Source organism: Lynx canadensis, chromosome E2, assembly GCF_007474595.2.
Source record: "Lynx canadensis isolate LIC74 chromosome E2, mLynCan4.pri.v2, whole genome shotgun sequence".
Classification (NCBI taxonomy): domain Eukaryota; kingdom Metazoa; phylum Chordata; class Mammalia; order Carnivora; family Felidae; genus Lynx; species Lynx canadensis.
The window spans coordinates 7,454,826-7,468,804 of record NC_044317.1 but is presented as its reverse complement, the minus strand read 5'-3'; the positions used below and the strand labels follow the sequence as shown (position 1 = coordinate 7,468,804).

Sequence of the window (13,979 nt, the reverse complement as noted above, 5' to 3'; positions counted from 1 at the left end):
AGAGAGAGGGAGACAACAGAATCCGAAGTAGGCTCCAGGCTCTGAGACATCAGCACAGAGCCCCATGCAGGGCTCAAACCCCTGAACTGCAACTTCATGACCTGAGCTGAAATTGGACGCTTAACCAACTGAGCCACCCAGGCACCCTTCAGATGACCTAGTTTAAATCTTGGTTCTACCATCTGGTAGCTGTGAGTCTGTTTCCGAATCATTAATGGGGATTAAAAAAAAATTAGTGCCCATCCCAAAAGAAGTACTAAATGAGATAATGTGAAGAATTTAGACAGTGTATGATGTATAGTAAACACTCACTGAATGCTATTGTTACTGTTTTTAACCATTAAGATCATCTTAGGGGCGCCTGGGTGGCTCTGTTGGTTGAGTGCCCGGCTCTTGATTTCAGCTCAGGTCATGATATTGCAGTTGGTGAGTTTGAACCCTACATCAGGCTCCGCACTGACAGAGTGAACCTGCTTGGAATTCTCTCTCTCCTCTCTCTCTGTCCCTCCCCTACTCTCTGTCTCTCAACATAAATGAATAAACATTTTTTAAAACTTTAAAATTAAAACAAAATATTATCTTGAAAGAGAATCATAGGAAATTGCACTTCACTAACCTCTTCATGCATCAGCCAGGACCAGAGATTAGATTTCTTCAAAAGACCATACTGTTTCATTACGTCAAAAGCAAATGGGATTTGCACCAGCTTCCCTGAAATATCATAACACCATAGACATGGCCACACGAGAGTGGGAGGGCCAGGGTAGTAAAACAGAAATGCCTCAAGATATCAAAGACTTTGCAATCTCTTCCATGTGTGATGATCAAGGTAAGAAAACAAGCTATGACTTTCTGCGTAGTACCAAAATACACACCAATTCAGAGAGAAAATTAGGTCTATCACTTGAAGAAGGTCCATATGTGTCTGCATCCCAACCACTCTGTGGTTCCCTTTATCCTTCTATTAACTATAAGACCCTCACCAAAGTCGGTTTCACCAGTCACCATGTGTACCACACTCTTCAAAGTGAATGTGGTTTCAGGGAGCAACGCAGACCAGCCAATACAGCAATGTAAACAATAAGACACTAAAATCTTACCCATTCACCTTTTGTCCTGACAGGAGGTTTGGATTTCCTTACTCAGTCGGACTTCCAATAGTTCACAAATAAGTTTGGATTTCCAGGAAAAGTTTAGACATCAAATGTTTCCCATAATGTCAAGGCCTGTGGTATGAGTCGGTGAGGCGGGTCCTGATCCCATTCTTCATCACCAAGACGATTAAACACGACTCAAGGCTGTGCTGAGCCTCACTGTCCTCCTTTAGTAAGTCTTGCATGAGAAAGCAATAACGACGTCACGATTTTCAAGCAACTCTCGGGAAGAGTCCGGCAAGGTATCGTCTAGCTCATGTATGATGCACTCAGAATTTAGTGAAGAAAATAGCCAGTTCTAGCATTTCAAGCTTTTTGTCTCCTTCAGTAGAGTAAAAGAGGCCCTGCTTTCGATCCTTTCTTGGAGATGTTGGTGAAAGACTAAGCAAATGACTTAACTGCAACCCAAACCCAAGACTCGGCAGTCCTTTGACTGTAAGACTGCATTAGCTTTACTGATATTACAAGGCCAAACACTGTCCGTGAGTTCTGCCTATAAGAAACCAATGTCCACTGATCAACTGATCAATAAAAGATATAGAAAACAGATTTGAATGTTAGATGCCCTGAGGAAAACTGAAAGACTGACAGTCCTTCAAACTCCGTACAAAACAGGTTGTCAAGATCAGTTTCAACGTTCATGTAAACGAAAGACCTGTATACATTCATTCTTTCATTACCCAGATTGCCTTCTGCATCCTGCATGGGCTGGGTGCTAAAGAACGAACAAGACAGAGAGAATCCCTGCCCCCAAAACACTTGAAACCTGGTAGGAGACTCAGAAAATAAGATAATAAATTACAACATATTGAAGTGAATGCTCTACTGAGATAAGAATGGGGTGCTACAGGAGCCCAAAGAAAACCCCTGATGAGCCAGGGAAGGTCTGCCAAGAGCAACATCCAAATTGAGACATAAAGGACGAACGGGATTTAAGCAAGCAAAAAGGTGGCAGGGTTGGTAACAGAGAGCGCCCCAGCCATTCAGGAAGGTATGAGTAAAGAGAGCATGTGGCGTGTTTCAGAAACCAAGAGCAGACCTCTGAAGAGACTACAGCTGTAAGCGGAGAACCAGCAGGAAGTGAGAAGGGGTCACATCACAAAGAGCTAATACATCACTTAATAGTATTTCATCAGGAGACATGAGAACATTGGTATTTTATTTTTTTTTTTTAATTTTTTTTTTCCAACGTTTTTATTTTTTTTTTTTTTTTGGGGGGGGGCAGAGAGAGACAGAGCATGAACGGGGGAGGGGCAGAGAGAGAGGGAGACACAGAATCGGAAACAGGCCATCAGCCCAGAGCCCTACGCGGGGCTCGAACTCACGGACCGCGAGATCGTGACCTGGCTGAAGTCGGACGCTCAACCGACTGCGCCACCCAGGCGCCCCAGAACATTGGTATTTTAGAGAAAGATCCTTGTAAGCATTTGGAGAAACACCGGACTAGATGCAGAGATGTCAGCTAAGAGGTTCTGGAGTGATCTAAGTCGTGGGAGTTGTCTTCTGAATTCAAGTGGGGAGAGAGAATATGCAGGGGGAAAGGACAGATTCAGGAAACGGGCAGGATGCCTGATCCAAGAGAATATACGTGGTGCCTGGGCAAAATAAAGGAGGCCATATTTCTAGCTAAGAGACCAACGGATAGAGGTACTACTGAGGCTAGGAACCCAGAAAGAGAAGCAAGATTTACACAGGAAGATCGTAAGTTCAACTTAGGATATTCTGAGTGAAAAGAGTCCAAGTGGAGTTAGATGGATAGCCCTGGAGTTGAGGGGGAAAAAAATCCAGGCAAGTGTCAGAGACTTGGAAATCATCCACACAGCCACTGCATCATAATCAGCAGAAGAACTCAAGGTCAAAACTGTAAGAATCTCCAAACTTTAAGAAACAGACAGCAGAAGATGGGGACACAGAGGCACCTCAGGAGTGGGAGAATCAGTCAAGGAAAACAGTTCAAGAATAAGGGATGGAGACCCAACAGAAATGAAGGCATCTGAAATACTTCCCTGCTCGCAACCCTGTGCTACATGCTGTGTGGGGAAACAAACCACAGGCACGATCTTAACACATGTCTGGTCTGTCAGTACTCAAGACCTGGGCTGCCCAAGAAGCAGGCAAATGACAAATCATGTCTTCAAGGGAGGCACCAAAAACATAAAATAGAAGCAGGGAGACAGATGCATATTGGACAGACAGATTGGCGACAGACTCACCAATCAATGAATGGCAAGAATTGATAGTGTAGTAGATCATGTGATATTACACCCAGGTCTTCTTTTCAGGGTCTACATGCCCATCCCCTCCGCGTGTAGCAAGATCTCTGCTGCAGAAGGTTCACAGCTGTGTCCCTCAAAGGGAACTGTCCTCTGCCCAAGAATACACCCCCACCCCTCCCCACTCACCGTGGGACAGCCTACCAGCAGTGTCTACATGGTACAGGGATACAAGGGCCCCGTTCCCTGCCCTCAGCTTAGGTCATTTCTGAAGGGCTATCACAGGTGCAGAGCCTTTGGTGGGACCAGGTGAGATCTCAACTGTAACTTGACTGGAAGTCAGCTTCTCCACCTGTCCCATCTTGCCTTCCTCACTTCCTTACGAGTGTATCTCATGAGAGCCTTCTTCAGTAAACCCTCCACCTGTAATTCTCCATTTCTGAGTCTGGTTCCAGGTGGCCCCGCTAAAATGCATGGTGTATATCAAACTAGGGGCCAAGCCACTGAGGCTAGAGCAGAGCCAACAGGCAGAGAGATGCAAACAGTAGGGGCAGCTACGAACCACAGTTTTGTGTGTGCCTGTGTGAGAGGGGCTCTGTCACAGGCCGGATTCAGAGGATGGCCACTCTCCATTCAGTTATCAAGAGGGACAATGCCTTGAATGTTCCAACCGGCTTTAAGGGACTTTTGTTACCTAATCTATACAAGATCTGGTGGAAGGCAAAATGGAATCTGGAACGTCAAGGACAATCTGAAGGCATCATCTTAGTAAAGGGAGAGAGTAAAACCATATGGGAAGCAATAAAGGAAGCTCACTCAAGAGAAGGCCAAGGTGGCGGAAGCCCATCAGCTTCAAACATTTTCAATCATTCATTCAACAAATATTTATTGAAAAGCTTCCATGAACCCAGTAAAGTGCCATGAGCTGGGAATGCCATCACAACTAATACAGACATGGTCCTGCCCTCGGAGAGCTTAGAGCCTCACAGAAAACCCTGGAGCTGAGCTATGGACCCCTTTTCCCAATCAAAATGGTTCCAGGAAACCTAACAACATAAAATCAGATACGTGCAATAATTTTTTAATGTAGAAGCCTTTTGTAAGTTTAAGTGATGCTACTTTCTTATAACTCATGAGAGCAATAAAGCCAGCCTATTTTGACTAATAACAATTTTTTTCAATGAGGCCCAAGAACATTAGCTGTCTTCCTATTACAGCCTCAACAATTTATTTCTGCATTTGGCCTGCTTGTAAATAAGAAAGCAATTTTTGATTTGCTATAAAAAATGGTTGTGAGTAGTGTCAGGTTAGGTTTGCTTTGTTTTCATGATCTTGTCGCACAAGCTGAGGGTATTCTGCATTCTAAGTGACCCTAAAGTCTGAAAGAAGAAACAGAGGAAATGTCTGTTTTGTGGTTGACCCTCTAACATGTAACAACAACCCGCATTCCTTCTCTCAAATTAAAAAGTCAGGGCAGAATGGCCTAGAACTCTCAATAAACCCCAGTATCACCTTTGGTACAATACAAAGAGATAGCTATTATCACACACTGATTATGACACCACGTCCAGAATATTCACCAACCACCACCATTTGAACCTTGAGTGGTATTTCATTGAGTGGGTGCGTTGTGTTGTAAAAGCATATTTGCCTGTATAATTTTCTGTGAGGAGATATAAACAGGTCTGAATTTTTAAGAATGCTGCAGACCTAAAATGTTGCTAAAGCAGTGCATTTACCAGAAGTTCAAATATATGCCCAGAGATGGCAGGAAAAGCTATATTCTGAGGTCTACTCACCAAAGAAAAGAGTTGACCTGGCTGTCCCTTTTAATGTACTGAACAGCCCAACGTGTTAAAAGCGTGGTGTACAACCATATGTGGGTGTTAGGCCTTTAGCCACCACATTCTGAACAACAGTTTGAAAGACATTTGTGGCTGTAGTTCCGGCACCTGGCATTGTTCCAGGCACACAGTAGACACATAATAAATGTTTGATCGATGGACTATTTAGAAAACGACTATTTTTAAATAAAATTCAAATCCAGAACTTGTAGACGCTCCATGGCTTGTTAGTAGGGCCCACGACGATGCCATTTTTAAAACACTGGACTAGAAGACAAGGAAATGAAAACCAGAGAGGAAAATTCCCTGACGACGAAAATGAGAATAGGGTGGTGGCCCCTTGGTTGGGGAATTCCTGGCATGGCCGTGTGTGCCCACCACGCTCAAGAATGAGCCCCGTGTGCCAGAATGCCAAGGCCTGGCAGGGCTCCTGAAGCCCTTCACCCATGCAGACAAAACGAGATGACGACACCCGCTAATAAGTGAGGTTTATTCGAAGAGGTGGCAGACTCAATCGGACGGAGAGACTTCAAACACAGAAGAGATCCCATCGTACGGTAGAGGCCACCGAGGCCTAGCGGACACCGCGAACAGCACACTGTTATCAAATGGTAGCGTGTGGACCAGAAACCTGACTGTACCAATCAGGATTCAGTCAAGGAAGCAGAAGCACTAGGATATACACCTTAAAAGATTTATTGCAAGGAACTGGCTTATGTGGTTGGTGGGGGGGGGGGGGGGGGGGGGGGGGGGTAGGGGGCTGGCTAGGCAAGTCCAAAGTCCATAGGGCAGGTCATTAGGAAGGGCAAGCTGAAACTCCTCCCAGCTGAAGCGGTTATCCACAGGTGGAATTTCTTCTTCGAGTAAGCCCCAGTTCTAAAGGCCTTTCAGTTGACTGAATCAGGCCCACCCAGATTATCCAGAATAATCTCCCTTAAATGCAACTGATTGTGGACTTTAATCACATCTACAAAATAGCCTCCCACCAAGACCTACATTAGCGTTTGACAGAATGACTAGGGACTGGAGCCAGCTAAGTTAACACATCAAACTCCATCATGTCCATTTACCAATAACACCATAGTGATCTGTCCACCATACCGCTCCTCTCGGAAAAATGCTGGTATGAAAAATCCTTAATGAAGAACTTTACTTACCTCCTTGTACTCAACTTAGCGAGATCTTTTAGTTGACCAACCCCTTTAGAAAGGTTCTGCATGACTACGTTATAGTGTTCTACTCTTTTCTCCAGCTAAATTACTGAAGATGTCAGACCCAACTGTCGTAGGTCAGCAGGAGAGGGCTCTGTAGGGTTTATGGAAAATCCCTTCTCTTGCAAATGTAAGTCCAATACCCACTCTCCACATGACAACTGCCATCCAAACCATCCAAAGTAGCAGAGCCTTGTGCAGAACCAGGGGAATGGAGATGGCTGATCCAGTCTCTAACATCACCCCCGGATATCACATTCATTCTATCTACATTATCATGCCCAAGATTCTTAAAAGTGTTGTCCACAGAAGACGTCCCTGCATCCACATTCCCACATCCCCTTGCTCACCATCATACTGCAATCAGGTCCTCCCTCACCCACCACCAACACACTCTATGGAATAGATGCACCCTAAGGTACCAATGACTTCCTGGTTGTTAACTCCAAAGGCCACTGTAGACCTTTTATCTTGAAATGCAATTTCCCAATGCCTTCCGTAACAGCAAAGCCTCCTACCTCTCTTGCTAGTCCTTGTGAATTTGGTGTCACTGCTCTCTCTTCTTCTATCCTTTAAATGTCCATTTTCTCCAATATTCCATCACTGGGCCCCCCTCAGGTTTACACGTTACACGTTGTCTTTTGGCTCTAATCATGATCTATACACTAATGATTCCCAAACTCCCATAACAGGTGCCCCTTCTGAGCTTTAGGCTCACATGACCATGGCAATGGACATCTATACATGGATGTTCCACAAACACTCCGAACTCACTGTCCTTTCCACAGATTCACTACTTTCAATTAATGCTTCTTCCCAGGCTCTCTATCTCCATGACTGGTTCCACTATCCACCTAAGAGACCAAAATGAAAACCAAAGAGTTATCCCTCAACTCCTGCCTTTCCCTCAATTTGAAGGGATGAGGGGTGGGTACCATTCATTTCCTAACTTCTACTCTTCCGTAGCCACCACATCTTTTAATAAGCCTTCTGTGCTCCCACAGAACCCCATCTTCCCCCGTATTAACGCTTTCCCCATTGCCCTGTAAACTGCCCATTTTCTTAACTATATCTCCACGAGACCACAGACTTCTGGAGAACACAATCTCACCATTTCCCTAGTGCACGCCATATATTTGGTGTTCTATGAATGTAAAAAGAACATGAAAGATTGTGCTATGAATTCAGCCACATCTATACCTGTCTTCACCATCCAAGAGATGAGGAAAGACCTATAACTTTGGACTCTAAATGTGTGTCTCTAATATGTCAGATCTTTGAAAACTACCATGCCTGAACCATTCCTTAGCAAGGAGCTATCTAAACCCCTTTCAAGGACAGTTTAATCCCCTGAAGAAATGATCTCATGCAATGAAGAATGACTTGACATAAAAGTCTACCTGAAAATAAGCTGGTATCTGCCCACAGACGACAATTTAAAATAACTTTCAAAAGATGGGAGAATCATACTTCCATTCAATATTCACCAGGTGAATCGATTCAACTGAACCGATAAATTTTCTTTGCAGAGATCTGTCCCTTCTAACACTGGTACAGAGATTCGAGAAGTTGTATCACTGATCATCTATTCTGCTACTACGCGTTTGACAGGAACTGCCTCAGGTATGATTGGTAAATAGGGAAACGATGTCAGTATAACAAGTAAGTTGTGTTGACTCTTGTGTTCTTTTTCCTAGCTTGTTAATATTCTGAAGCAATGATAGGAAAGCCCTGTCACAGAGAAAAAGAAAGACTGAATGATGTATGAAGATCATAGAACAAAGCTGGAAATGCATTCCAGTGCCTTCCTTTAATACGAGTGGTAGCAGACTGTGGCTTTAAGAACCACTATGATTTCCACTATGTTAACCTGCCAGGCGAAGCTAGAAGTTACAGATGAAGAAGCTATGAAAACATTTCTCCCAATAGAGATGAATGACGAGGGCTGTGCTCTGGGGAGGATTTAATTTTGATGAAAATGGGGTCTTTTAGAAGCAAATGCCCTCGGCGACCTACAGAGAGAAGGGAGGTACAAACCCAGTCTGAATGCTGTGAAGGATAGACTGACCTGTTGAGGGCAAACACCAGCCAGGTGGAGATTTAACCAAGCTGTATTTTTATTAGAGTCACTTCTGGTTTTGCTTCCGGTTACAAAGTTCCAGAAGTTTTCAGCAGTCTGCCTCAATCCTGTTTTCCCAATAAGCCCATATCTTCCCATATTTTTAGTGTGTGATTTTGCAGAACACGAGGGCAGAAATGCCCATGGTCATCACTTTTGCAGAGTTGATTTTTAACAGAAGCAAATTTCTTTCAACAAAACTAAAATTAACCTATTATTATTATTATTTATCTTATTTGGAATGAAATGCAGTATTTACACACACACAAACATACACATAATCACACACACGTATATATTAGATATGGATGGGTGCATGCATGCCTATCAACACCCCCACCCAAAAACAAGACATAGGGCACATTTCCTGCTTTTAGGATAGAACCTTGGGATGCATAAACTGAATGTTGACAAACCCAAAAGGAACTATCACTGTCAAGTTCATCTTGGCCACAACTGACTTTGTCTACAGACAGACAGCATTCTCTTTGAACAATTTTGCCCAAGAAGTAGAGAGAGACCGCCTCCACAACTGTCAGCTAATCACAAGGGAGGGGGTGTAAAACACCACCCAACAGCCACATGGAAAGCCACATGGTTGAAGCTTAGATGCGATCAATCCTTCTAATGAATAACAGACTGGCTCTCGGGAAAGAGACTCAGCCACACTTCCTTCCAGGGAGAACTAAGAGCTACCCATACACATGGTGTTGCCACCACTGAGAGATCACAAGCTGGGGAAGAAAACAGAACAGAAGGTAACACTCAATATGAGGATAAGAAAGGTCAGCCAAGGTACTTCAACCACGCTTAATTCGGTCTTCTGTTCACTGACTCTGTCAACAAGTATTTGAATGTGCAAGGAGCTAGGGACACAGAGAGGGACAAGACAAGAGAACCAGGTTCCTAATTCCCTATGTCTTCCTGATACCCAAACATTTAGCGAATAGATTAACTAAATTTCTGGGGTTGCAAACTCTAATGCCTGCTCGAGCCGGGTAAGTAATATACGAGTGAACCAGAATGGGTACGCGGTACCAGGGAGCATTGGGCCAATGACAAACTAGAGATCACATGTACCATCTAAAGGTACTCAAATCCATTTTTCTTATCTACTGTGGAGGCAAAAAAAAAAAACCACAAAAAAACAAAACAAAAAAAAAATAGATAGCCCAAACCTGTTCACAGACTGCCGCTTTATGACCGTCATATTTAGCAGAATGTAGACCTGAGCATCAGGATTAGCATTTCATTTTGTAGCCAGATACCTGACTCTAAGAAGATCAACCAATGTTTAAGATCACCTTTCTATAGGTGATGGCTACAACACACCTTCTGGTGAGATGAGAAGTCTTCTACAGGGGAAACAAAGTGGAACCATCTGTCAAGGTCCAAAATTTTGGAAAGTGAGCTTGACTCTGTATTTCCTCATTATGAAGAGTGCCATTACATACATTTTTTTCATTTTCTGTACCTATTCCGTAAAAAAAAAATTCTATCTGAGGAGGGTTGACTCTTTAAATTATCTGAAGCACCAAAGAGAATATGAAGAATCTCTACAATCCAAATCACATCTTCACTACAAAAGGTCAAGGATAATGTCAGTAGACACACAGGTACAGTGCATCAATTACAAATATAATAGTTCTCAGCCCACTCAAGATGCGGTTTCTTAGAGGTTACGAGAAGCCATTTTATATACGCTTGAATATAATAGTCAATTAATGTAATACCATAAATGAGAGTAAGATCAGTTTTCTTCTTTTTTTTCTCTCAAGGTCAATCAACGTACTAGGTATTCCAAGATCTGCCCTCAAATCAACATCCTATTTTTCACACACACAACAATGTACAGTTAGAAATATATATGCTAGAAATGTACAGCTCCCAGCACTTAATTGTTTTTCAAGCTAAATTTGGACAACAAATTAAATTCTTCAGTATAGGTTATATAACACAGACACAGACTACGAAAATGTTGACACTGGTTATACCCTTGTAATGCAATTTAGCCCTTTTAGTAACGATGATGCCAATAATCAGCTATGGGAAAACTATTTTACATCTAGTACAATTACCTATTGTCACAGAGGTAATGATTATTATTGTCCTGTTCTCCAGTAAGAACTCTTGAGGTGCTAACATAGTTCCAAGGCCAGTGTGAAAATTCCCCTTAACCGACTACGATTACCAGTGTTAAGGAGGATAGTTTCAAGTGAACATTAAACAAGAAATTATCCCCAGAAGGTTCATAAGTTCCAAACTTTAAATGGAGAAATACTGACAGCTCCTCATACATCCTCTTAACACCTTCAGGATGCACTCAGGCAATGGGAGCATCTCTAGGTTCACTCAGTATCAACGGACAGAAAAATCCATACTCCTAAGGAGTCAAGTTTTGCCCCTGAACAGTATCGACTCTTGACCAATATCCTAACAGTGCTGCTGATACTCAGGAAAGTCCAATCAGACCTCCCATTCTGCTGTGCTTCAACTTTTGGTTTCAGAAATTGCTCCGCCATCTTGAAACAGACCAAAGTGCTTGCACCACGCATTGGCCTTGATCTGCCAAAGTTCTTCACCAGTTTTCTACCCAACTTCACCTTCCTTATCAGCAAAAGGATGAGGAAGGCAATAGCGCTAAGAAGAGGTCAATTTGCAGAGGTTCTTTCAAAGACTGCCAAGATCACCCATCTGTCCCATCTGAGCCCACTGGCTGGTGGTCCATGACTGGGCCTCACCAAGTCCACAATCTTCCAAAGACCCTGGTCACACAGGACGCCAAGAGCTAATCTGCCCGTTCTCCATTCTTCTCCCACTGCAGCCAGCAAATCTACCATCTGAAAAGCTTCAGCCGCCCAGAGGGCCCAGGGGGAAAAGCTCAAGGTAGGTGAATCACCCCTACAGTCTCTCGTGGGTGAATCACTTCTGCAGTTTCTTACCCACTAGGTTAATTTCACCCTTTTGGGGTGCTCGTCTCGATTTAGTCAGGAGCCCCGAGAAGCAGGGCTAGGGTTCACAGATTCGTGCGCAGGTAGCATAGGTCCAGGCTGAGCGGTGACGCTGGTTTCTTGGAGGATCACTAGGCCTTCTGGTTGAAGACGTCTGGCCTCTTCACTTCCTTATTCTGACACCCATCTTGGTTGGGGCCAACACCGTTTTGAACGCATTCTCCCCGGGGTGTGGGGCTCATTTCTCCTTCTGTCCACTCGTCGGGAACCCAAAAGCTGGAACAGCTGTGTCCAGGGCCAGCTACAACCCAGCTCCCGGAGGCCACGGCTATTCCTCCGTTGTTTCACAGATGCCAGACTAACGTCTTCCTTGACCACTTTTGAGACGCTTTCAAAGTCTCCCAGGATGGCCACTACCTGTGTGGACCTGGGTGGACCCGGAGACAGGTATCCACTGAGGGTGACGCAGAGCGTCGAGAGCACGGCTCACATCCCACGTCCTCCAGCAACATGTTACCACCCACCTCTGACTTCCATGTTCTCTTCCCTTCCACACAGGGCCCTCTGCAGCGCCCCCTCTCGCCCCCGGCGTGCACGACACCCGCAAGGACCGCCCCCACGCCCCGGCCTGGAGGGCTTCCCAGCCCGTGGCGGGGGCAGCAGGTGGGGGGAGGGGGGACACGGCCTGGTGGCCCCGGGGAGCGGTTTGGCGGGTGTCCCCCGTACCCCCACCCGGCCGCCCCCACCCCCACGCAGTCTCCCCCCAGCCCCCCGGACCCCGCCTGGCCGGGGCCGGGCTCCGCTCCCACGCCCGCCCCCCTCCTCTCCCGCGCCCCCGGCCCAGCCCGGGCCGCGCACCCCCCGCCCCGCACCCTCGCCGGCCGCCGCGCGGCCCCCGGCATTCCCGGCACGTCCGGCGCCGACTTTTACCTGTACTTTCTGCACTCGAGGCGGCTCGTCGGGCGAGAAACACCTCCCCGGGACCGCTACCTCCCCCGCCCCGGCTCCGCCCGGCTTCCTCCTTCCCCTCCAAGGCCGCAAAGTAGATGGAGTAAGAGAGTGTGTGTGCGAGAGAAAGAGAAAGAGGGAGCGGGCGCGGGCGCCGCGGGAGGGCGGGCGGGCGGCGGGCGGGAGGCGCGCCCGGCCCCCGCCGCCCTCCGGCCGCCGCCGCGGCCGCCGCCGCCGCGGGCTCGGCAACTCCGGCTCGCGCCCGGCCCCGGCCCCGGCCCGGTCCCCGCCGCCCGCCGCCCGCCGCCGCCCGCCGCCCCGCGGGCCGGGGCCGGCCGCGCCCCCGCGTCCCCGTACCTCGTAAAGGTCCCCAGAAGCCATGCCAGGCTGCGGAACTTGGCTCGCCGGGTGTGCGCGTCTGCTCGCTCGCGCCCTCCGTGCGTGTGCGCGAGGGGGCCAGTGTGCGCGTGTGTGTGCGCGCGTGTGTGTGTGAGTGTGTGTGTGGTGTGTTGAGTAAACTGTGTTTTTGCAGAATGACAGGCTTGGGGGCTGCCTATGCGCAGAATCAGAGCGGGCGGCGGCGGGGCTGGCGTAACCGGCAGCGGCGGCGGCGGCGGCGGCGGCGGCACGAGCGCGGGCAGCAGCGACGGCCGCGCAGCGCGCCCGGGAGGCACCGACGCGGCCCGAGCGCCACGGCCCCCGCGACCCGGCGACCCGGCGGCGGTGGCTGCAGCGGGCAACGGCTCGCCCCGGCGCCGCCTGCAGGAAGCCGCCCCGCGCCCGCCGCCGGCCCGGACGCTGCTGCCACTGGGCGAGTCCCCGCCCCCCGGGAGCCCGGCCCGGCCCCCGGGGAGGGGGGGGCGGGGGCGGCTGCCCGGCCGCGCCCCGGGGGACCGGTCCCGGAGTCCGGGAGCGCCAGGGCCCGCCCCGCCGCCCCGGGCCGGCTCCGGAGGCGGCGGCGGGGCTCCCCCCGGGGGTGACCGGCCAGGTGCCCGCCGGGCGCACCCGGCCCCGGGGCCGCGAAGGGGCGGCCGGGGAGGCAGGTAGAGAGCAGCGGTGGCCGGTCGCAGGGAAGGGGCCCCAGCTGGGCTCAGCCGACCGGGGGCCTCACCTCTTACCCCACCCCACCCCCCACCTACCACCCCCAACCCAGGGAGGGAGTGGGCGCCACCCCGGGAGACCTGGCCCCTCTGGGGCTCTGCAGCCCCTCCCCGGCTACATAGCCCCTCCCTCCAGTCTGGTTTGTAAGACGTGGAGGCCCCAGGGAGGAGGGACGACATGGCCCATACAGAGGCGCCAAGACAGCACCCCATAAACCCTGGAAAGTCTTTAGAACCAGGCGTGGCCTCCCTTCAACAGCCGCCTCCCCCCATTCATTCACTCATCCACTACTCAACAAACATTTTCCAGTCTACCCAACTACACGGGTGTCCGTAGACAGGCTCAACCGGGACCCTGCCCTCAAGGGACTTTGAATCCAAGAGGAGAAACTGGCCTCACAGACGTGAGGAGGATTCAGTCGTGCCACACAGAGGAGTT

At 48.4% G+C, this 13,979-nt stretch overlaps 1 protein-coding gene across 1 annotated transcript in view; it reads right to left on the bottom strand.

Annotated features, from left to right (window-relative positions):
• Positions 1-13,036, bottom strand: part of CDYL2 (chromodomain Y like 2) — a 170,792-nt gene extending 157,756 nt beyond the window's left edge. Inside the window, exon 1 of the mRNA XM_030298569.1 lies at positions 12,798-13,036. Coding sequence (XP_030154429.1) covers positions 12,798-12,821 — 24 coding nt within the window. The 5' untranslated portion in view covers positions 12,822-13,036. The remainder of the gene's footprint in view (positions 1-12,797) is intronic.
• Positions 13,037-13,979: the final 943 nt, after the last annotated feature.